The 27563-nt window shown below is 35.3% G+C and overlaps 1 protein-coding gene across 3 annotated transcripts in view; it reads right to left on the reverse strand.

Moving 5' to 3' along the window:
* The window catches only part of LOC110459991 (lactadherin-like), a 69183-nt gene that overhangs the window by 10193 nt on the left and 31427 nt on the right, over positions 1-27563 (reverse strand). For 2 of the 3 annotated variants that reach the window (XM_021512661.1, XM_021512660.1), the window contains 4 exons: positions 13678-13744; positions 5272-5477; positions 670-792; positions 211-349 (listed from right to left, as the gene is read on the reverse strand). In XM_021512661.1, coding sequence (XP_021368336.1) covers positions 211-349; positions 670-792; positions 5272-5477; positions 13678-13744 — 535 coding nt within the window. Of the gene's footprint in view, positions 1-210; positions 350-669; positions 793-5271; positions 5478-13677; positions 14342-27563 lie in introns of those variants that run through there. The other variant, XM_021512662.1, reaches the window with a different exon arrangement.

Below are 27563 nucleotides of genomic sequence, written 5' to 3' on the forward strand. Positions count from 1 at the left end.
TTTATAATATGTTAGAATTTTAAATACACAGTCGTCACGAAATGTTCCTTTTTTCATAACATTTTGCAGCTGGCTGGCATATTATGAATTCATTATTTTAATTTCACACGTTTTCATATAAATGCAGAAATACTACAAAACACGTTTATGCGGATCCATATGCAGATAATTACATAAATGATATACATATAATTGAAGAAAACGACTCACATTGACAGCCCTGAACCTCCACGCGCATGCTCGGATGTTTGTGCCAGGCCACTGTGTGAAACTTGACGTATCGAGCGAGGATTGGTCGGTCCAGGTACACGTGCTTTACAGAGTAGGCATCTGTGTTGCCCTCCAACACCTGTAATAGTATTTGTATTTATATATTCTTAATGGTATAATATATGTAAACTTAATTATGTAACGTAACCGAAATTCATGATTTAACACTACATAATTAATTAAGAGTCCCTTCTAGTCTTCGGGAATTGTACAATGCATCAGAACTCTGGATAAAACAAAACGCATAAGGAAGACCTGATATATTTACACAAATTATAGCCTTTATCTATCTTGCGACACGGTGGGATATTGCTGTCATTCTAGTTATTTTACGCGTGCGTAGAACAGTCGGATCGTGTCTTACCATCAAATACTTATACTGTCGCCATGGAGACTTACCCTATGGTTGCCGTATTGGTCAGTGACGTACTCCTCGTTATAGTCGTCCATACTGTAGGACACCTTAAATGTCGTCACCCACTCCTTGCCGTCACCTCGACCCTGGATCACCACACCCGTTACCTGTAACACGACAAAGAGAACATAATAAGAAAAATAGATCACAACAAACATAGTAAATAATATCTAGGACAAGCCGTTCCTCCAGAGTATCTGGATTTGCTTCCGATTTTTTGTGGAGATTTATGAATTTTTTCCCCCCATTCCATTTATACATTTCTCAGTTCCCGTCGTTTGCATTTTTGTATGAAGATAAGTTTTTGTCTTATATATTAAATCTGTTGTATATGTAATTACACATCACTTCTTCCAGTGAGGGAGAAATGTCACATGGAGGCGGTTTTCATAGTCAACTGTTGTGAAAATGCTTCTTTAATTGGACTAAAAAATACTGCCTTTTGGACTACATTTTTATTAGTGCCCTTGTGCATATAATACAGAGTGTTTTCTTTTCTATTTTGCTTCTTAAAATCTTGCAAAACGATCAGATTATACTTGGTTATTTAATAATTAAATCCAGGACAGTGTCTGTATGTAGACAGTATTGTAATTTTTATACGCTGTTATAGTCTTTACGTAAAAGTCATATTACATCATGTATGTGATCAGTTTGATTAAATTCTGTACCTCATGTTACCGACACTAAAATAACTAATTCATGAATACTGTTTACCACGCAATGCTTATTAATTCAAACTGAACTATTGTTAAAATTATCTTATTGAAATGAATATACTTTTATAAGTTAAACCCCTGACGAATTAACATTTTAGAGGCATCCAGTTTTGTAACTAAGCTCCCCTTCTCTTACACATTACTGTACTTCAGTTGACGTCTTTGTTGTGATTGGTCCAAATCTCTGATATATTAAGGTGTTTTTTTTTATAGAATGTTACCTTTGCTCATATTTCATTCTTCAGTAACGAAACTTGAGGCATTTGTTAATTAAGGTGCTTTCGTGTCAGTAAATGACACAAGTAGCCGTATAATAATTTACACAGTTCAGACACTGAATATGTTTAATGCATTAAAAAAAACAATAGTGATGCAGAGATCTTTTTTCTTTTTTCTGATTGACTTTTATTTTGATTATAAAATAATGTGAGATAATGTTGAAATTTTAGTAAAGTATGACAAAAACGTTATATATCTATATCTGAGCAGACATTCCTCTGTGTATACATCTGGAAACATATGCTATTATAGCCCAGCTTGATAGTAACTCCCCGACAACTGGACAGGTAAAAACAACACAGGTGAGTACACAAGATACTAAAAGAGATTGAACGATAAATTCCAATATTCCAATTATTTTAGATACCCTTAAATATTTAACTGGATAATAAAATAATGCTCTAGACTGATTTTGTATAACATATAACGGAAAACACATTAAGAGTATATCCCCTACACAGAATTATCAGATAGGGATTCAGTTCATTAAAAGACATGGGGTGTATATCATCGTTATACTGTGTAAGGTTTAATTATGATATGTCCATTGTCTGTACCCCGGCGAACACGTCAGAAAAAGCATCTGAGCGAGGATAAATTATCTCCATTGTAGAGCCATCCTTTCAGAGCTGCACTGCTTGTGGAGTCCCCAGTAATCTGAAGTCAGATCTAGGTGGGACACGACATCAGTGTATGTCTTAAAGGTATTCCGTGACATTTAAGTCTACCTTAGAGTCACTTGGTCTACTGATTATATCAGATTCCTAAACACGCGTTCAGTTTTTGTCATTGGGAAAATCCATGTTAAACAATCTGTACTGTATATGATAGTTATTCGTATGTTTTCTGACCTATAATAATCGATTACGCATTCGGTCCCCAGGAATGTTCTTCACATTTATTCTGTCGCTTTTGTCTTCTTTTTTTTTTTGGTGTATCTGTGCCGACCCTGATCATCCCTGTCATAATCTCAGCCCTGTTTTACCATTGCCTTTGTGCTTTCTTGCATTAAAGAACACGGAAAGATCCTCATTTCTTACACGACACCGAGTAATTTTTCAGGAACCTGAGACGTTAAAGTGTCTGAGTTAATCTCTATTTCACTTGTCAAATGTTTAAATTGTAATTTTCAAAATATCTAAATGCATCGACCAGACCCCGATGTTTACACAAAGACGATGATTGAATTGAGTTTTTACTTGTCTTTTAAATCCCAATTTATCCGCAAACATCATAATGATTACATCAGTAGAAGTTCTGTCAAAAATCATTACACCTGTCAAAAATGACGACTCCTATATTTTTTGTTTTTAAGAGGTAATACCAATGACTGACATATACATTTTTCACTTGTAATCCTTACAGATAAGTGGGACGTTAAACACGTCAGCATTGTGGTTGTACTGCTAGGCAAATAACGGGAAATCTCGCCATTTATCTGTGTGTTCTATGCTTAAATATCATTACCTATGCTGATCATGGCTGGCGCTACCATTTATAAAGAGGAAAACATTTTTCAAATTAATATGATATTAGACGTGCGATAACTACTCTGTAGTATAAATAGGATCTCTTTATCAACGCCTAACCGCCTTTTTGTCTATACCACTGATCAGCCACCGGGAAGAATCATTCCTAACAAGGTAATATACCGCCAAAAATATGTTGCTATCTTGCACGTGCAATAAATCATACGTTAGTAACGATCTTGTTTGTGTAAATAACACGACAGATACGATGCGTTTTTCAGGTGTGGGAGTATAGATAACACGTAAATAGAAACAACTGGACTGAAATACACGATAAAGTATTATCGGGTGATAGAACTATTCTAGGGTGAATTCTACTCGATAAACACGGCACGTGGGAGCATGCTTCGGCATGTATTACAATGATGTAATCAAACAAGTTTCTTTTGACAATTAAATAAATGTGATATCATCAATTATGTATTTTTGCCAGGTGATAATCACGTGAATATCCTCCGCTGGTCATGACTGCGTACCTGGGTAGTAACATTTCCCGATAATCATCCGTCTGATGAACAGACAATACATTATTCTCTACGTAAATACTCTTTGTTAAAAGAAATTATCTCTATTGTTAAAAGTTAGACGCAATTTCACACCTTAACTATTTCGCTCCTGGCTGTGACGGTCTAGCTCTTTGCTACTTTGTTAAAACCTAAGATAAATTATGCAGACATTTAAAGGATGATCGCGGAAAACATTGAGCGGACGTGGCTGCAGGGCAGATATGCCGGACAAATTCTGCCCGCTGACTTTGCGTCCTAATTTTTGTCTATCTTTTTTAAATATAAAAATCCTAGTAATCCGACCCACAGAGTATTGAATTTTCCGCGGAGACGAGGAATGGTATTTTAGTTTTTGTCCAGACTGTCGTTTATTTAAAGATAAATCAACAAGATAACAAACTAGTTGTTTATAAACCGCGCTATTCCTAATTTGAATAATCAGCGGTTTGGTTGGACACGTGATGTACATCTGCGTCGTAAACTCATACCTAATTTGCATTTTTATGACCTTACTTTTTTCTCCTTTATTTTACCGTTGGTTTTATTACAGAAGTTATGCAATGCCAATAAAATCTACTTTATCATTATATTCTACATTGAAACCTCATAATTACGAAGCCCGACAATCGAGCTTACATATATATGCTAGTGTTATTAATACGATGTATCGACTGCTCCGTATACAGTCACAGTCCGAAAATCTGAAAAGTTATTTAAAAAAAACAAAAACCCGTTTGGTAAAGTAGTTTTTCCTTTTTGCTTTTTAGAAAAGTTAAACATTCGAAAAATAGTAGTGTTTTGAATGTGAAATATTTGATAATAAATGTCCATTGTTACAGACAGAAATATTAGGTATGCCTTCATCACATAAAACCACTAAATATGTAAGAGGTAGAGATATTTACACCTCTGTAAAGGGTTAATAGGAATTAACTATTTGCCTGTTATCATGAGGATTCACAAATGACGCAAAGAATTACCCTACGTTTACGCTCAGACCTGGCAGAGGACCAAAGACGCGATTGCAGTTTAAGAGCTGCCACGTTCGTTTCATCAACACTACATGATCCTCAAACAAACGAAAGTATAGGAGTATCAACACTAATTGGAGATTTCGGCAACAAACGTTCACGAAAGCTGGGTTATTTCACTTAAAAACGTGCTCCCTTATTGTATGTAGCATACCAGGTTTATGGGTATCACCTTGTGGACAATGAGGGGATTAGTTACTTTGATACAGTATCATTGATACGTTGGACTATTTTTGGGAGACGTTTTATTTTAGATCTAAGTCTGTCACACAACAGTGTACATTTTTTTTGTATATATTTGGTTTTGTAAAATATGCTGACGTTTTCAGATACACAACCATGTTTGATAAAATAAATGATATGGATGTAAAGCAAGATCGTATAGGCTTGTTAATAGCTTCAACACAGCAATGACAAATCGTATAGAAATCGACCACTAAGGATTTGTGGTTAGGAATCAACAAAAGATTGAATAATACCAAAGTTTCTTTGATCAAAGTGAGTTGTGAGCTTTGTACTTACCCGAGCAGCTACTCCAAGGTCGATTTTAAGCCACTCGGACGAGGATTTGTATTTTGCGCACCAACCGTATTTATTTGGAAGGTAAACACGTGCATATTTGACGTCGCATTTTCTGTCCCATGACTTAGGATACGTCGAGGACGCCGTTATCTGCCAGTCTTTGATGTTACCAGTTATCATACCAAGGGGACCGATATTGGTACATACTACAAAATAAAAGGTAGATTGTGCAGAACAATGTTGCCATTAAACTAACGACTCCTTGTTAATAATTATTTTCTTATCATTTACGACATTTTTTGTTTCCACTTTCGTTTCGACATTTACAACAGCCAGAAATCTTGCTGATTTACGATTAAATGAATAAAAAAGCTTCTATCTGTTGACGAAAAATCTCACGACACATCAACTCTTTATTAATATTTCACGTGATTTTAAATGACCTTATTTGAAATATCGTCTTTTATGAACTATTCATGTGGAAACTATAAGTTAACCTTCAGGCTAGAGACAAAGGGGCCTGTTGGTGGCACGTAAAACGGACACTGACCTCTGGTACTATTGTAACTGGTCATAGCTATGTATACCCGACAGCATTGTCCTGAATAGCCGTCTATAACTTATCTAGATGTGTCTTGTTATGCGTCAGACCAGGAACACATTGACGACTATCAATAACAGGTAATCAAGTGGAAATACAAAAAAAATACGACATTTAATGAAATATACCTTTTCTTGGACATGTATTGCGTATATATATATATCACCTAAGCTGGATACGGCAATATGAAGAAATGTTTTGTAAAGTCAATATAAGATAACAATCTCAATGCATAGACAAAAATACCTACGTGAATATGTAATTCTATTTAAAAGATGTATAGAGAATATAAAACCGAACTGGTAGCTTACGAAATAACATAAAAAATATTAAATTAATTTGTCATATTCCCTTTTAAGAATCAGCTTGTGCCCTAAGAACTAAGTGAATGTATAAAAACATGTGTTTCCACTAGAGTGAGGAATTAAAGGATGACTTTAACGTTATATCATCAGACTAAAAATTACACAGAAATATCATATAACCAGATAAAACATTATCGCTCATTAGCAAACGTGACTCACGAATTTCATTTTTCTGTTATCTTTTTACTGACTTATAGGTATAATGTGTATATATCATCCTCTACTTATATTATATTTTGACTTTACCTTATTAACTTACGAGACTCCATTAATAAACTTTCTTTGTAGAAAAATGACTATTATTAAACGGCCCCATTTATGAAACAACAAAACAATAATGAAAAAAATAAAATGTGTTTGTTCTATAAACACGTGTTTGGTTCACCTGCCAAATTAGTGACACTGGTTTCTCTGCATGTTCAATGTACATTTGGTCTGTATTGTGGAAATTTACTAGATATTAACATTCCTATTTTTGGTATGCACTGTGGATATTTACACGATACTGGCGATATTAACACGATATTTACATTCCTGTTTTTGGTATGCACTGTGGATATTTACACGATACTGGCAGTATTAACACGATATTTACATTCCTGTTTTTGGTATATACTGTGGATATTAACACGACATTAACATTTCTGTTTTTAGTATGTTCAGTGGATATTCACAAGACATTTACACATTTGTTTTTGGTATGTACTGTGGATATTTACACGACATTTACTTTTTTATATATTTTGGTATGCACTGTGGATATTTTAACGATACTGGCGATATTTACACGATATTAACATTCCTGTTTTTGGTATATACTGTGGAAATTTACACGATACTGTGGATATTTACACGACATTAACATTTCTGTTTTTGGTATGCACTGTGGATATTTACAAGACATTTACATTTCTGTTTTTGGTATGTACTGTCGATATTTACACGACATTTACTTTTTTTATTTTTTGGTATGTACTGTGGATATTTACCCGATATTACATTTTGTAACATTCCTTTTTTGGTATGTACTGTGGATATTTACACGACATTTACTTTTTTATATATTTTGGTATGCACTGTGGATATTTTAACGATACTGGCGATATTTACACGATATTAACATTCCTGTTTTTGGTATATACTGTGGAAATTTACACGATACTGTGGATATTTACACGACATTAACATTTCTGTTTTTGGTATGCACTGTGGATATTTACAAGACATTTACATTTCTGTTTTTGGTATGTACTGTCGATATTTACACGACATTTACTTTTTTTATTTTTTGGTATGTACTGTGGATATTTACACGACATTAACATTGCTGTTTTAGGTATGTTCTGTGATAAGTTACACGACATTAACATTCCTGTTTTTGGTATGTTCTGTGATAAGTTACACGACATTAACATTCCTGTTTTTGGTATGTTCTATGATAAGTTACACGACATTAACATTCCTGTTTTTGGTATGCTCTGTGGATAACTACACGATATTTACATTTTAGTTTTTAGTATGTACTTAACCGAGCTATATATATTTCTCACTAACTTTACCTAGTGTTCTTGTCATATGTATTAACATATTTTATATGTAATAATGAAGCTAGAATCGCTTACATAATAGGTTACAATACAACATAAATCGATTTATGGCATATTTATGTCAAATAGTAATACAATGAAATCATATACAATTGTCACGGGATTAGTGTGATGTGTTCATGCATATACAAAAGGTGCCAAGCTTTATAACACTGCTTCTATTACTAACGAGAAAACTGTTTCTATTGCTAAATTTTAAAGGTGCGATGGATTGTGCGTAGTATGATTATCTTTCTTATAATGAAATGTGACTTAGAAACCAAGGAAGACTTATACAGTTATAAAAAATTCTTGAAATACACGGAAAAGGGCTTTTGTCGTGTTTGCTTCATAGATATACTCAAATTAAGAAAACTTTATTTGTAACAAAGACCAGGTTTCTATATGGTGATAGTCTAATCTGTTTAGTGAGGATTCGCTCTCTGATAAAGGTCATCTCGTTCTGGGTTTTATCCAATGTAAATGTCAAGACGTTTTAATTTACCATTTGTGGCGCCCCCTGGGATTTAAGGTCGACGAATTAGTGGGTGTTGGAAGAAAAAGCAATCCTGCATTGTTGACTAAGAGATATGTTTTCTACTCTCACGATAGCTCTTCACATTACACAAACCAAACATTCCAGCACTATCTATTTACAATCAGTGTTTACAGTGGCTAGTCAATACATCAAATAGCTAAGCCTCGTTGTCCCTTCCTCTATAACATTTATTTTTGACCACTCGATATGAAACCCATCCATCGACTCCCAACAATGAATATGGATCGTCTCTGGCCCTGGGAAAGCTGACTGATTACACATACGTGATTCATTAAATATGATAACAGTATCTACTGGATTGTAGAGTATGATCGACCTCTATCATTGACCTCTATCACCTATAACTGACCAGTCCACTATCGGGCTATTGCACAACGACCAAGTGATATTGCACCCAGTCTAAACATGTTAATATATCATTAGGAGCAAGGATTAAATCTCAGGTACTATTTGAAATGTAATGAAATGATCTATATTTATCCTTGAGTCTAATTCGATGAATGAATGAATGGTATCCAGTCATACTTTTCTTCTTAATAATATTTCTCGTTTTTGATTTCAAAACCAACACTCCTATTTAATTTCCGACAGTTGTTTGTATGGTTTACTTATTTCTAATAAAGCCTTTGTGTAATTTCATAAGTTCTAACTTTCCAATTATCAAGAATTATTCATGGTTTTTCCTTTGGGATTGCAATGCCCTTCCTATAAACTGTTTTTGGATAATGCTGTACCTACATTTTGAAGAACCATTTCTTCTCATGAACTATAGAATAGGCTCATTTTCTATCTGAGTTTAATCTTTAATTGGCAATGCACTGTGCAGAAAAACTACCATATGTACTTTTCAATGAAATCCAATAAGTTAATTAAGTAATAATACAGTTAGCAAACGTTAGTTCATTTAATTCATTAAAGTTATAAGATGCGTCAATGGTTATTCATATCATTGGGTGTGTCTAGCAGTGTATTATTCCACAATATTTAAAAACTACCGAAATATTATATTAAACAGATCGAATTCTGTGGTAAAATCCCTAAGACAGATATTCATTGTATTTCGTAGCCCGTGCATGCAATACCTTCCTCATAAATCTTCTCGCGTGATTCTTCTGTGTATTGTTATATAAAGTGCAGCATTTAAAATTGACATAAGGTATTGAAATACTTAATTTACTACTGTCTTATATAGTGTATACACCGACAATAATGGGGTTTTGTAATATTTCATATTTCTTAACTTACAGTTTTTTATTTGATTGACATTAGAATGCTGTATCTCGCTCTGGCGTTATAATATTACAGAGACCATATCATCGCCTGGGTGGCCCTTTAACGAGAAACGCTACTATCCTCCACTCCGCTCAACGCTTACCTGAGCTGGAGTATACTACACATGCCCTGCATAGAAATGTTGCCATAGCATTTTAAGAAATAAAACCTGTGACAGTTAAGACTGTCGTGAAACTCTGACTAGATGTAGAATTTACACATAATTTAACTCCACCCAAATATCCGCTGTGTATATTTGCGAAGTGCATGTTGTACAATCGCGCAGGTCTGTTTACGCTCACAGCTGTATGTATTTACCCGTCTATCAGTAAATTGATTTTTAAATTTACGGCTTATATCTTGTTGTTTAAAGCTAAATATACCAGCATACTAGAGTCTCGTAAATTTGTTTTTATGAACGTGATGAAATAAAAATTGAATTTAAAAACTCAGCAAACCATTGAGCACTTGTAAGTAGTATATGAAGACAAGATCTCACAATCGTCGCGATTTTCTCTATTTATGATGCTTTACTCTTCAAATCAAAAAGTACCGACTTCAGTTCTATGTCTTTTCTAGACTTTGATAACAGACCGAATATGAAGGGGTTTTACCACATACACTTATTCAATTTTGCACCGTATACCTTTTAATTAAAAACTACATTACTTCCAGATTGTAAATGTTTATTTCCATTTTAACCAAAGAACTTTATTTTATGAAGTCCGTGTTTTCTTTAACTCCTCCTCGTTGGCTTTAAATATGTCCTAGTTCTTTAATCTAGGAATATCACATTACAGACAGACGGACCTGTTTTCAATTGGAAACTTTTTGCTATTTTTTTACTTGCTTAAATTTAGTGTTTGCAAGAGTGAATGTTTTTGTTCCGGGTTACGTACTTCTGCTCTTGTGCTGACTTAAAGTGAAAGCTTTAGAATTTTAATATTCCTAAAATGTGCTTCTAAATATAAATAAGAAAAGATTAATGTTTAGGCAAGCTTTTAATTGATAACGTCAAAAACTGATTTGAATGAATCCCGCTAATGTATTTGTCAACTACCTTGTTGAAAAGATTTTATTATTAGCCGCTCTTTGAATGAGCCACATGGAGGTGTCTGTAAAAGATATGTCTAATCCATGCAAATCCCCATATGTCGTCTGTACATGAAGAAATGTTTACTCAACAAATGTGAAAATAAATCTCCTAAGTTTAAACGAAATGTCTCGTTGAAGGCAATATTAAACGGCAGCAAAGCCACAGTGTATGGACTACCCAACTCTAACATTCTGAATAATATCTCATGAAAATAAATTTTAGAAATGAAAATATTGACCTATTTGATAACATATTTGAACGTGTTTCCATGTTCTTTCAGTGGCCGCGACCTTGTTTGTATAAAAGTATGCGTACATCGGCAGAGGAATCTAAATGTTTGGAATGAATTCATCTAGTATTCTACCAGGCTTCATACAATGAATATTTCACATGAATTGACATAAAAGAAATGCTAAGTTATATTCAGGAAAGCGTATTTGCAGTGAATGCATAGCGAATGTTTTGCACTGTTGCTTTTCGTGCAAGACAGCACAAGAATAAAGTTTATGGGAGTGAAGTAGTCCGTTTAAACGTGAGCAGCTTTTGATCACGTCAGTGTATCATATCAAACTATCATACTTGAGACGCATCCTTATAAAGTATCGAAACCCCGTCTCAATTGATGACTTTTATGTCTGTAGTTACCTTTTTAACCAACCATCCCAATTTCTTTAAAATTGTTTGTTAATTATGAACAGAACAACGAAAGAAATAGCCGAATCATTCTTTAAAATTGATCCTCCATTTTTTTCCCCTTTACATGCAGAAGGTTAAGATCATACCTACATGATCACTACTTGAGCGAATCCCAAGCATTCAAATCTACATCAAAATTGTTTTCTTTTGACTTGCCCTTACACGCGAATAATATAAAAGTGTTGACACATGTTGTGTAATGATTGTGATGACATTGACGATAGAAACGAAACTATCCAGCTAACGACCCCAGGATGGTGTTTATCACCGGACAGTTACCTCATGATAGGGGGGTCTACAGTCATAATATACCACTGATAACAAACCCCACCCTTCCCATTCAATAACACCTTTATCTAAGACAAAAGGTCCCCAAGTTCTCTTGTGTAAACATTGCGGCCTGCAAGTGTTGTTATCGCCTCTGATACCGCGCTATCATTTCTCTCTAATTATACATACTAAACGCTTCCCCTCAGACTCTTAAAGCGCTAAGATTCAGGATCAATTAAACATGGGGGACATATTTCTGTAGTGTATAGAACATGATAATGGCTATCAAATATAAAGGGTTTGTAAAACTCCGGAATTTACCACTAGGTTAGGATACAATTAAGGTATTACAAAGACAAACTGATGAACACCAAACATATATCATTTAGCAGTATATGTATTACTAAATATTACTATTATTACTAGTAATATTCCTATTACTAAATATTAGTATACATGAGTTTACGATAACAGTTTAGACAATTGAAGAATTGTGATAAGCTACATGACTACCCTAAAATGACGAGTCATAATGAGCATCGTTGGTGTTTACGTCTAAATCAGAACAAAGAAGATATGGAATGTTTATTTCTCTTGGGATTCTTTAGTAGCATCGCCAAAATCACGGATTGTATATTTTTATTTAACCTCATTGAAACATTTTGACTTGTAAACACTGATACTTTCGAAAATAAATCTACGGTATTAAACTGCTAGAGGTTTGCGAGACAAATATTAATAAAAATATCAGTAGAATATTAAGTAAGGAAGTTGTTGAAGAAAGCAAAACAAAGCACACATTTACTATACAATAAAGCCTACTCCTCATTCAATTATTGGATACTTAATCACCATACTTATAATATATAGTTATATATCATCTTTTATATAGTGTATCTAAATTCATGTAAAAAAAAGTTTTAAATTCTAATAAAAAATAAATAAAAAAAGTAAATAATTGGTCATAATTAATAACACCTGTAATAAACAAACACATGTATGATGAAGTACTTTTGTGATAAAATGATATCTAAATGTGAGGTTTATGTCAGAGAAATAAATCTATAAATCATTCGGAATTAATTAGCATTACGTGTAGCACAGGTATACGACACACCGATTTAGTGCCATCTATTACAGAAATGGAGTTCATAGGTTTTATTAAATGATTGATAGTATATAATAACCAACGTTGATGGATGAATTCGAAAGAAAAATGCGTTCAATACATTTCCTTCAAAACAATTCGTTCTGAACATGACGCTATCGTTGTGTGCTAAAGGGAAATATTAATAGAACGTCATTAAATATGCTATTCGGAAAAACAGAAATCAATTGAAAAGATTATCAAAATCGAATAAATAAAATCCAATGACGCAATTTACAAAGTGACGCCCACTTAATATTAATAACACGCGTTTTGATAGAGCATATTACATTGCAATCAATAGTCTTTGTGTGTAAATATATCTATTAGTAATCGAAATAGGCATGTAACTGTAAGTTGTACGAACGGAATGTGTTTTTAATGTACGAGGAATGGGAATGGAAAAAATAAAGTAGACAAAGGCACGTTCTAGTTACATGGGAGACATAACACAGTTCCGCAAGTAGAGGTATGTTTTTAATAGTTTACCAGAGCAGATTCGCGTGAAAGATCTCATAACGTGCTCTTGCATCGTCCCCGACATGATCGTCCACATTCCAACTTCATCAAATTACAACTCACTTGTGAAAAACAGTCTGGGCGACTTTCAAAATGCATTTGAGGCGATTTTACTCTCTAAAGATCTGTCATTTTAAAGTCTTATCTCTTTATTGCCAGACATTACATGTTGAGTTCAGAACAGATCAAACGTACAGAGGACATATAAGGTTCACTTCTTGAGACATTATGAGAGTTTTCGCCGACAGAGAATGTGACATTGCATTTTGGAGCGTTATGTGGTTTCAATACTCACCATTAGCTAACACCAGCCCGATCCCTAGGTAGACAAAAAGACACGTCTGCCACAGTCGACCCGCCATCTACAATGTAAACACTCCACTAATAATATCCAATATCGAAATACCACAAAAATTATTAAACTTCAGGCCTACTGTCGTGCGTCAGGCACCAAGTTGTTGATGGTTTCACATCAGGTTTGAATAAATTCCAACGTGTCACGAAAGAGTAAAATTTCTCTTTCTCGTTTTCAAGCGGGACCAAAAATACAGGTCTCACTTCTGCCAGCTGATATTTATTTAAAAATCGCACAAGTTATAAGAAATCCTCAGAAATATTTGTGATTTTAAATCCTGGTACGAAAGGTGAACACAGCAAACAAGCAACACCGTATGGTTATATACTGTACGTATACCGTATAATCCGAGGCGATACCTTCACACACAAAACCACAACTCAGAGATTTTCTCCCCTTTTTTTATAAAATAAAGACACGAAAAAACCCCGGTGATGTTTTCTTATTAATCCCCGAAAACGTTTCTTCTCATATTATAATCGATTTCACAAATATACACAGACTGAACGTAGTGTTAGGTTAAGTGGCCGAGGTAAATCCCAAACGCGTCTGTTCCTCTCGACGGTTTACTTTAACATTAGTGCTGATCAACAGAGACCGCCGCGAACACTGTACAGGTAGAGCGCGCGGTGGTATAGAGGAGTCGACGTAAAGGTAAGACACAGGTAAAACATACTATGTCTAACAGTTGGGACAGCTGGACTGTAAGCTGACTGCCTACCTTATAAATGCTTCATACTTTAAACATATGAAATAAATGTGGTACATAATGCGAGTTTGTGATTTTTGTACACAAAAAATGTGACTAAATTTTAAGACAAAACTTTTTCATTTAAGAATACGTCTAAATACAAAGATAAAGCAAAATTTTATATATTTTCATTGAATAATATGATTAGATATTAAAGTTAAGTAACACAAACATTCATTTACCAGATTCTTTACTGCAAGATTTAATCATCTCATTCTGATCGACAATAGCAAAAAGTGGAGAAATCTAAGAAGTTTAATGTGGATGTTGTTGTAAATCGATTTTTATAATTTGTGGAGAAAAGAATGACCTTTCCATTAAATCAAATTCCTCAACAGTGGCCTGCTAATAATGGCATTCTTTACTTTTCCCTAATTAAATACCATAATCAACCCCATTGTGTGATTTGTATTAAACAACACAGCGTGACAACAACACATCAAGAGTAATTATCGCTGTGACGTATTTCATAATCAAAATACTATGTTTTCACTTGTCTCTTACATGATAAAAAGTAATTCATGCAAATTCAATCAAATTAAAGTTTTAATTAGAATACTTAAATATCTTAATGAAGGCACCGGAGATATCCCTCAGTGCTGTGTACTTAATACACCGTAGCACTGCCCATCGTACCTCCCTACTTTACGTTGCACAACTGTGAGAAACGTGTCTCATTTACATACAGTTCTTATCTTAGTTGACTTATGATTACATTTTCCAACTAAATGACAATCTCACTGTAATTTCTTCACGTGCTAAAACGGTATTCAACATCTGGAATGATATTGTGGCTAGACTTGGTTTTCCAGTGAATTCCGTATTTAGTTGCTTTTTGTTGCTTTTTTTGTTGTTTTATTATTGGGTGATTTTTTTTACATTTGTTTTACATCATTTGGTGGCAATCTGGTATTTTTTTCAATTCTGTTTTGACGCCTTTTTGAACCCCCCTACCCTTTTTGTTTTATTATAATTCTATTGAGCCAACGGTTCCCCCTAAATACCTGTTGCAGACGATGAAACTATCAGCAGGATCTAATAATGATTCTTTTTCGATGATGTAATACTTTTAGACTTTTTATATAGTTGAAATCTTTGTTTTTTAATTCTGTTTATTAATACCATACTCCATCTGGTACATTTCACGCCTTGTGCCCCTCATTACATATGATGCTACTGAACGGGATTACTCTCCAGGCTCGTGTTTCCCAGAGGGGTGTACGTGGAAAGGACGGCGAAATCACGCTCTCACAGACGCTTTATTACTACACAAAATCATGGTGAATGGCGTGTTTATAATTAGCCAAGTTCCAAATACGGTAAGTGACTACAGTAAATGAATGCTAGGAATAATACAGTGAAATTCAAGATTAACAATAATAGTCAAGAGCTAAAACACTCCAGGATACATTTGGAACTCAGGCTGATACAATTAAACAATAAATGATACACTAAACAAAAACGGAACACGATAAAGCAACGACTTAGACACCAAACTAAACGGAACACGATAAACAACAACTTAGACACCAAACCAAAACGGAACATGATAAACAACAACTTAGACACCAAACCAAACGGAACACGATAAACAACGACTTAAACACCAAACCAAACGGAACACGATAAAACATCGACTTAGACACCAAACTAAACGGAACACAATAAACAACGACTTAGACATTTAACCAAACGGAACACGATAAAGCAACGACGTAGACACCAAACCAAACGGAACACGATAAACAACAACTTAGACACCAAACCAAACGGAACACGATAAACAAAAACTTAGACACCAAACCAAACGGAAAACGATAAAGCAACTACTTCGACACCAAACAAAACGGAACACGATAAACAACAACATAGACACCAAACCAAACGGAACACGATAAAACATCGCCTTAGACACCAAACTAAACGGAACACAATAAACACCGACTTAGACATTTAACCAAACGGAACACGATAAACAACGACTTAAACACCAAACCAAACGGAACACGATAAACAACAACTTAGACACCAATCAAAACGGAACACGATAAACAACGACTTAGACACCAAACCAAACGGAACACGATAAACAACAACTTAGACACCAAACCAACCGGAACACGAAAAACAACAACTTAGACACCAATCAAAAAGGAACACGATAAACAACGACTTAAACACCAAACCAAACGGAACACGAAAAAGCAACTACTTCGACACCAAACAAAACGGAACACGATAAACAACAAATGAGACACTAAACCAAAACGGAACACGATAAACAACAACTTAGACACCAAACCAAACGGAAGACGATAAAACAACGACTCAGACACCACCCAACCGAACGGAAATAAGTCATGAATCCCTAGAAAAACCGGAGACAAAACCAAGGACTTAAATTTCCTTCATAAGACCTGTCGGTAGTAGTAACATTACTGATTACCTATCACAATTATTGCACATTTGATACACATAAACACAATTAGAAAAGTATATAAAACAAGAGGATATTTCGAAAGAAACATTTTTTTAGATTCGTTATCAGAGTTAGAAATTTTACGTATTTAACATTGTTTAACGTCATATCAACAATCTATCTTAAACTTTTTCACTATTATTCTAATAAATAAAAGAGAAATATGCCAATCATCCTGAAGTGCTATCACTATATTGTGTAAATATCAACATGAATTAATTTATTTACCCCATGGGGAGTTCAGACTGAATGATCGTCCTTGATAATGACACTTTACTAGTTAAGGACGTAGGACAAAGCGCTGTGTACGGAATGGAGTGATTTACGGGACCTCTCCTACACAAAACCAGCTCTTATTTATCCATATGTCATCCATATTGACTACTGTTATAAAAATAGAAATCGTCCATAAACATTTGAAACATATTTTATATCAAAATAATTTAATCGATTTGAATTAAGATCTTTTTGACACTCAATTTGATTCTACATCTAAATGCATGTGTGATGTTGTGAATTCATGTAAAAGTCATACAAACTCGAAGATTCATAGACGCAATGTATGCATAATGATAATTCTATGCATACTATTGCTTAAGGTCAATACGTTTTTTTAGCAGTCTTTCCATACAAACATACCTGTGGTTTTATGTATAAACATGTTTCACGTTGAACACCACAGTAACACAGGTTACGTACACAGGTAAGATGGAACACCTGTCTGATGTATTCAGGTACACATAGTGACAGTATCCTAAACCAGGGCTAGGAAGGGTGGAGTTGGCGGGTTCTCAGCCACGCCCAAATCGTAGGACGCTCCGACCATCCTGGAGGATATGTTTCGAGGTTTAGGAGATTGAAACTAAATAGCCACACTGAACAAAGGCTAGAAGTGTTCGTTACAATAGGTTTTGGACACAGCTGATGTGTTGACGATCTGTGTAATTTTCAAACCCAATATTTAATATGTCTACCACACAAAGAGCGGGAACGGCTGCATTCCCGTGCTCAGAGGACCGTGTCACCTCGACACGGCGCTTCTCCGAGTCGACATGGCAGAGGTTCGCAAACTGATAGCATCAATGATTACGCTCGTTATTGGTGCAATACGCAAATTTATTCAGATTTTTCTTCAAACATCCTACTGATCTGTTTTCCAATTATTACCCAACGACTGCACATCTTACTTACGATGACAAAAATAATTATTTATGAATTAAATGAGATTACTGAATAATGAAAACACACTCGATATTTCCAATAATTCGTGTAAAATCAAATATATCTTGTTGTTTTATAAGCAGCCCCTACGTTTCAGCATCAAACTTTATTTTCCTCTTTAAAACAAGCCACAGAACGTCAAATTGTTCACAAACTGGCAGCAACTATTCAATTTAATTTGTCAACGAAACGAAACGAAATATTAACATGTATTATATAATAATCATGTTAATAATCTCAATTGGTCATCTCTTCAGAAAATTAATGAAAATACATGTTTAAAATGAACGCTATATTAGAACATCTATCTTCCTTTGGTATGCAGTTGTATCAACTTGATAAACAACTAGAATCAACAAATGTAAACAGAATACCCCTTTTTTACTTTTATATATATATATAGACACGACCAAAATCTATTAAAATATACATATGATTAAATTATCCTTGAAAAGGGAAAAATGTTTAAAGAACTAATTTTCTCGACATACAGTTGACATACAGTTTTTTTTTTAATTTTGTTAAGTCTGAGCAGAGCCAAACAAGACATAAACCACATTCCTAAACGTAGATGTAGGACACGATTCAACACACCAACACTGATTTGCATATATGGTGTAGAGCGACGATAAAATTATAAAACTTTTAAAGAATAACATTAGCCCTGCATACTGATGTACTAGTAGCACACAAGGCGTCCGTTTGTCCCACGGGCGTACTCGCACTCCCAGAACATACCATACTAGTGAAGTAAAACAGTTCAATGTTCGGTGTGTGGTATTTTACCAAGGGAAAACATATTTGAATTGAATGAAATTGAATTTAGGCAACATTGATTGGTCAACAGATATAAGGCTCGCATGACAAATTAACACACAACGATTAAATCGGGAACCAAAGCTGAAATAAACAGACACCATCAGAAACCGAAGGACCACCAAAAAAAAAGACAACACCATGAAACAAAGAAACACCAAAACAAAAGACAACATCATGAAACAAAGAAACACCAAAACAAAAGACAACACCATGAAACAAAGAAACACCAAAACAAAAGACAACACCATGAAACAAAGAAACACCAAAACAAGAGACAACATCATGAAACAAAGAAACACCAAAACAAAAGACAACACCATGAAACAAAGAAACACCAAAACAAAAGACAACACCATGAAACAGAGAAACACCAAAACAAAAGATAACACCATGAAACAAAGAGCCAACAAAACAAAAGACAACACCATGAAACAAAGAACCACCAAAACAAAAGATAACACCATGAAACAAAGAAACACAAAAACAAAAGACAACACCAACCATGAAACAAAAACCACCCAAACAAACGAAATGACAACATCAAGAAGCAAAACAAAAATAAATACAACACCAAGAGCAGAGGAGACACCAAAACAACAGGAAAGCAACCGAGGGGACATATTAATGACAGGAAAGACAACAACAGGAACTGAGGGGACACAAAATAAAGGAAAGACAACGACCGGAACCGAGGATATACTCAAACAAAAGAAAATATATATCACAGAAAACGAAAGAATTACTTAAACTATTGTTTATTAGGTACTATTAGGTATGTACATGTTCGTGATATTATATAAAATCAGAAACTATTTCAACTGTGTACTATCAACACGACAGAGAAAAAATGGAGCAAGAATCAACGTTAAATGGGGATCAAAAGTGTACTTAAGGCATTCAAAGAAAAGGCGAAATGCATGTATTGTGAAATCAAATTACAACGGATGAAAAACCATTCCAGAAATAATACATTTATTTTGTGAATTTGGAGATATATGTGTGGTTGGCTAGACGTTCGTTACTGTCACAGCCGGGGGATACATTGTAAGGTATACCGATCTCATAGACAGTGGTGGATAGTAATGATCCACAGATGATATTTCACGGCGTATGAATTTTAAAATTCACACCTGAAAGAACCATCAGTAGATCCTCATCTTTTGTTACAGCCACGAAACCGAATACATACATAATACCAAGTAAGGCGTATCATTGTGTTATTATGTTACAAGAAACGTCCCTATAGACGAGTTATTAGAACGCTAGGGTGTTACCCCACAAAGAGGCCACTATGGGGACATCTAAATTATTCTCTTTTGGTCGTTTATTGGGTAATAACTGAACACCAAGACAATAGAACCAGACAAAAATAGATGACTTCCTGTCTTTAAGCATCATCATTGAACTTACTTGTGTTTTTATAGTTTTAAAATTAAGATGATTTCTTTCTTCTAGTTTGACATTTTCCATCCTTTCTTGATTAAACCCTATCTGTCATCTGCATTCGTTGCATTTAATGAGGATGTTTTGGTGTAATTATCGACCCTGGATGACTGAGGTGTGCCGTGGCGCCATACCTTTATACACTGATGGTACATATTATCAGGACTCAAAAAAAAGGTTCCCGCCAGCACGGTCGTCATTCATCAAAACTTGTTCTGGTTCGCTCTTGCCTCTCTTCCTAGTTCCTCAAGCGTACCAGCGGATTATGTCATGGGCCTGATATGCATTCTTTTTATCCCTTGTCACAATGAATCCACTCTGAGATTCACCGCTATTTCCTGCATACTTTCTATGAATGAGTGTGTGATTAATTCCCCGAGTGGTAATTAAATTGAATTAAAAGCAAGCTAGACAGACAATTACATGTCGCAGCACTACAGTGGTTGCCACATAAATCATCACTGATTCAGACAGTTTTACTTCTCTTTCCTCAGTAGCAACATAAAGGTACACGCCTACAAAACAGTTTTGCCCTGCTGGTAAGGTCACACGGCATTATATTCGCTTCTTTAAAAACTGTTTCAAAATATTTGAATGTTCGAAAAAGAAAACCCCTGTACATTATTTTCTCTCTTTTTTGACCTGAGAAGTTAGGCCCGTCATTATGGAAAGATAGCACACAGAAGGACTTGTCAGGATTAGAACACGTTTCGATAAACTTAGTTTTGATGCGACGGATCAACTAGTATGACGATTGCCATGTTTGGTGCAGAAAGTAACACTCAGGAGATACAAGCGATATATATATGTCGGTGTGTGTGTGNGGGGGGGGGGGGGGGGGGGGGGGGGGGGGGGGGGGGGTATGATTATTACATCTGTAAGTATTTAAGACGGATGTTCATAAGGGTTATTTAGTTTGTTTTATTTTGTTTTAAATTTTTCTCAAAACTCCGATTTTCATCATAGACATAACTTTTAAAACTACGTCTTCCGCTAATAATCTTAATAATTCTACTGTCTTGTCATATTGGATGAATATATACCCCGTTATTGAAAAGAAAACCAATGATTGAACCTGCAAACATCATGTGATGTACGATTAGTTAAACACTATATATAGTTTTAAAGAATGATGTAAACAAACAAATACATTTAGATTGGGATGAGCCTGGATCAGGTTAGAATGATCAGTGTCCGTGTCCACTGACTCGTCATGTTACTGTGGAATGCCAGGGAGATCCTTGTCAACGTAAAGGGAGGCTGTTATAGGTAGTAATGTGCGCTTTTCTATTCAGAATATTTGGAAGCGAACTGATATCTATTTTCTAGAATAAGCCAGAATTGCCATTGACTGTCAGAGTTCTATGATGTAGTGCCCTGTGGTTCAGACTCCTGCAACTAATCTGCACAAGAGACCATACAGGTCTCAATGGGACCATAAAATAGGGCTTTATCCACATTTCTGTGGTGGAATGCAACACGTGTTTTTGTAGTCCCATACACACATGTCATACTTTAAAAGCTCTTGTCCCCCACCGCATGTTGTATACTTAGACGGAACGGTGCATTAGGGATATACCTGTTCTCATCGCGTGCTCCTCCCCCCACCAACTCACGTGTAACGCGTGCAAGGCAAGCAATCAGTTCTAGAGTACGGCAGCATTAGGGGGAGGAATGCTTTGTGACGGTAGCTCCTAATTGAGTGGAATGTGCATTACATCAACTGAACCCTAGATAGACCCTGCATGCCGTGACATAACTCGAGACACACAAAAACACTGTCTCAAACAGTTTCAAGAGACCTGAAGCGGGTCAAAAGCTATCATATGTGACGTTTTGCGGAACTGTTCACATATATTTTTAGTTGATTACTGCAGCCTGAGAAACCTCGGTCGTATTCGATTCATGTTTCAAAAAAAAGCTACAGTGCACGTGAAGGCTTAGAGCAACGTGCTTTTAGGCGAGCAGCCTCAGGTTGCAATTTTGTCTGACAAAAAGACTGACGTTTTTGTATTTACTCAGTGTCGTCTGTTGACATTAGGAGGCAATAATTGGTAACGACTCCTAGGTATTCTCCTTGGTAATGAAAGAGACAAGTGTTCCCCTACCACAGCAATTAGCATGGTGGGAACCTTCTGACGCGTACTTCACAGAAAGGGTGTCTAAGGACCAAACAATACACCTCAAAGCCGAAAATAACAGTAAAACAAGGTTAAAAGGTCAATCCATGAAGCGATTGTCAGTAAAAGAAGAACACTAAAAAACGAAACGTCAGAACACTAGTCGGAATACCCGCCAAACTCTTATTTGTATTAATCATGAAGGCGTGTAGAGAGTAGAAGAGTAGATGTTTTAGTTTCGGTCCTGATGGATACAGCTCTATAAACATGGAGCAAAACCTCGTCAAAAAAGAACCCTAACTCAGTGATAATTACTGCACACCTGATACAGAGTTAATTATGTATGTGCATAGACTTTGCAGACGAGATGCACTTTACCGTTACGAGATCACAAAATGATTGTTTATTACACAATTATCATTACACCATTAGCAGACACATTAGCGTCGGTGGTATTTATTTACAGTATTTACTACTCTCTAGCTTACTCCTAGAAGTTCAATCATAGCCATGTCAGTGAGGTCAGGTTCACGTGCTCGTGTTCTGGATCTGAGTCTATTAACTGCATGTTTGTCTGATTTAATTGAAGTCGTTGTCGTTTGATTTATTGCATCATATGCAAAGTACACAACATTAATGAAAAACATACACTGGTGAGGTGTTGAAGGTTTATAAAGGTACAGAGGACCGAAATAGGTTATACAACTTGATCTTATTCTTGTAAATATGAGAAGATTTGAATGCAGCAGTGACGGTTGATTTTCATCAAGGTGTATTTTGAATGACAATGTTATGTTGAGATTCTAAATATAATTCACAAACATGCTGTCTGAATGTCGGAATAAAAGTCTAGTACAGATATATTTCCACATTTCCACGATGTAAGCGTATGTCTCTAACCCTTTCACCCCTACGTAACTTGAGTAGACTCTACCATGCATTGATATGGCTGAGTCCATTATGGTCTACAGTGGTGAAAGCGCCAAGGTAAAACCGTCAGATACGTTAATTGGTGGTTACATTCAGATTGCATCCTATCTCATTTACATGCAATCTTATTTGATTAAATAACGACTTATACAGAGTCCGGTGAATCCAGCAGATACGATCTCTTGGGAAATGCAATCTTTAGAAATAAGGGAGGGGCGATTAAGTTATAGGGCCATACGTCACCTCTGACAGGTGGAGAGTGAAATGATTATCACTGGTGTGGGTGAATATTTAGTCTTTAGTCAGATCTTTATCAGATACAAATCTGATAAATTATGTCATAACATTCAACGTAAATATGTTCTTGGTAATAAAACTTCAAACAAGAACATGCACATAACTTACCGATGAATGTTCTGTTCAGCATTTGACAAATGTGGGAAAGTCGTGTAACATTGGGTAAACTGACTTTTTTTTCAGGATAAATCGTTTTCAAAATCTTATAAAATCTCCAGGGAGGTTCATCATGCTGTACTTTTCAGACTATAGAGAGTTGTCAGAGCGATTTAAGGGTACAAAGATCGGTATTGGGCTCACAGATCGTTTAGTAATTGTTCGGATCAGTGAAACAAAATTATAAAGATCGCTTATGATGACAACATGCATATAAGGGCGTCTGAAGTATTTCAGTTATTCAGTGTAATGATTTTACACGTTATTACGTTACACGAACAAGTACTTGGAGAGGTGTTCTAGGGCTGTTTACCCTGTGCACCTCCCACGATTTCTACTTCAGCAGACTCGTATATAGATAAGCGTTTTACTAACACAATACGTTAATGTAGTACATTGATTCTACTCCCAACTCTAATTGGTCCTGGTGTTTGAGTGGTTCCTGGTCCAGGTTCCTGTCGTGGGTAATTAGCGACAGACAAAAAATATAGTGAAAATACTTTGATTTCACTCTGCGTCCAAGTAAAAACAAGCTATACCACATATTGAAGTATATATACAATACACTTATCAGTCTATATATGGATCTGTTTTGGTAGCATGCAGCATCGTCCCTCCCGAGTTAAATCAAAAGCGTACAATACTAGATAAACACTTCCACGAGTATCAGATTGACAAGTAAATTAAACTTAATAGTCCCAATTGATAATCAGAACACAGAATAAAACATCTAAGGTATACCATCACGAGTTCAATGGCTACCAGCACACACAGATTTAGACCAACTTGTTAGGCAACATTCTATATCAAACAATTCAATAGGTTAATGAAAGCGATGGTTTGACAAGATGAGTGTGTGTTGACGCTTTGGTCTCTTTATTTTACCTTCAATGGCTAGGCCTAAATTGCATTAAGGCATTGGATGAGTTTAAAACAACGTTAAATTGATAATTGTTAAATGACGATATTCATGTCAGTTTTAGATTAATAGTTATATTGATTTACTTATTAAATATTAATGGTGAAGTCAAGCACTTACGTGTTTTAATCTCCTCTCTCGTCAATTTCAAGTGATCCAACAGAAATTGAAACTACTAGTTATCCAAAAATAATGAAAATAGTAACCAATCGCATCATATGTGGTAATCCCAGTGGTTTCCCGGTTAAGTTTACAAGTTCCTTAAATAGGTATGTGTGATGAAATCAAGCGTATTTACGTATGTTTCTGGGTGTTTGCTTGTGTCCGTGTTTGTAATTGTAGGCGTTCTGTCAGGAGAGCGTGACTCATCAAACCACAGAACTCCAGGAATACATCGATCTATAATGTTCATCGATTCTTTATAGAATTAACCATTGGCCGTTTTCATTAGCCCACTTAGTAGGTGAATGTCCAATCTTACAAAGATCAAGTGCTATTAGCAAAGATTAAGGCGTGGTTTCTTTAAACGGCAAAATTCTCTAGATAGAAAGTACACCAAATTACCACCCAATTAGGATTAACGATTTTTCTAAAAATATAAATGTGACGACGAAAATATGCCCACTCGTCTGATGAAGAATACGAATAAAAAATGAGGAATTTACAGCAGTTTTGTCAAGTCATAGAATGATGATTCATTAAAACGGTCACGTCATAAGATAAGTGAAATTTCGCAAACTGACCATAGTACGTAACGTGCACGAGATAGGATGCACGTGCCGGTATTTTAAGATCTGGTCTGGTATTTTGAAGAGTTTATAGAATACGTGAGGTATCCTACAAGGTAACTCAATTTCGGTCTACTTATTTTCTTAAATTTACGGACAGTGAAGTTTAAAATTTGAGATCAAATAGATACGGTATGCCCATTAATGCAATGTTTGGTCAACAAATGAGTCAAAACAAAACATCTACATAATATCAATACACAAATATAACACGAAACTTCACGAACACGTCAAAGTTCCAAGCGTGTAATAAGTTGCGGGATAGGTTATTAGCTACGCTGTATGCAATAGGCCAGAGTGTCGGTGATCGTTTGTTCTAATGGTAGGAAGCCGATTCTGTGAATTTGGGCCTATTATATTTCTTTGTTTCGCTAACACACGTAATGATGATTCTCACATCCGCCAACTGAAGTTGTAATGCAGTCTTGTGTGTTTGTAGTAGGTTTAATACCCATCTTCACCTCAAAGTGTAGCCAGCGTTAGTCAATCGACTGTTAGGCGGTCTCGGAACAAACGTGATTTACTGCAGGGTATATAAACATCTAATGGAGAAAAAGCTTATAGTAAAGTGAAACATTATACAAACCTCTCACTAAAACATAAACAGTCTTACGAATTTATACAAATATATGAACGAGGTTTCTGAACGCATTTACCCCAAAAAATCTGTTAATATTCAAAAACGTGTATTGTAATAAATTCATTGAAAACGTGATTTCAATTTGTGATGTCTTTGATATGTCCATATGTTGAAAGGAGTTGTGTGATACAAATAACCACGAGGAGGATTTCCCAATACATGAAAGGTGTTTCTCCTGCTTCCATGACAATAATGGTGCTATATTTTAATAAGTATGTCGTCCTATTTAGCGTGAGAATGTTCAATACAGGCGAAGATCGAACCGAACCTAACTGATTCCTAGGTCGCTTACAATGCCTGTTCGTTTCACCCTGTATTTATGTTTTCGGTAGAGTACCTTTTATAGTTTACCTTAATAAACACTGCACAAGCTTTTCCTCAGTTTCCAAATAATATTTATTTCAATCGAAAGTTTTGACAAATTAGGTTGTTTTGGCAATTCTAATCAATCTGCTCTTTGTATTTTTAAGTCAAATTTGTTGAATTTTGATTTTATCTTGCGTAAAATTCAAGAAATTATTCATAATATAAATTAAAAAGGTGATAACGTCCAAACTAACCAGACCAACGAGATAATATGAGATCAAGTGTTTACTATGTGTGTTCAAAAGGGGTCATGCCAGAACGGTTCCTCAAATATGGATCGTGTGATTGTATGCGATCGAGTGTCAGCCGGAACACGTTCGATACGGCACCGTACTATTATTATACAGTCTCATCGTAACTAGGCCGCGCCTAACACTGCCCCTTGTCCACAATACACACGGAATGGCGCGATTCACTCGGCATTTTTAAAATACCTCAAAAATTGAAGAGCAAATAATGGATATATGTCAACATGAAGTCCTTCGGTCCACAACAGTGTATATGATAGGGGGACACGAGAAAGGGGGAGTATCAGCAGAAATTAATTATCACTTTTACTAAATCCACATCAAAAAGTGGACCAATTTTTTTTAGTTTACAAATTAGTATTCCGCCAAATAAAGGGTGTGTTGACATTTCGGTGAGGTTCTCTATTTGTTCATGTCTATATTTAGATTTATTGTGACGTAAGTACAGGGATAATGTATCCAGGTGCTGATACAGATATCAGGGATATCGCTGAACTGGAATTTCAATATTTTAGCGCCAATAGATAAACAAGGGATTGTTGTTGCTTCTCCTGACAAAGTGTCCTAATACCATGGTCTACGTTGGTCAGGCTGCCTTCGTTTGTTTGAGTAAGGATTTCGGACGAAAAATAAATCAGAATTTGTGATG

Source organism: Mizuhopecten yessoensis, unplaced genomic scaffold (assembly GCF_002113885.1).
Source record: "Mizuhopecten yessoensis strain PY_sf001 unplaced genomic scaffold, ASM211388v2 scaffold10275, whole genome shotgun sequence".
In the NCBI taxonomy this organism is placed as follows: domain Eukaryota; kingdom Metazoa; phylum Mollusca; class Bivalvia; order Pectinida; family Pectinidae; genus Mizuhopecten; species Mizuhopecten yessoensis.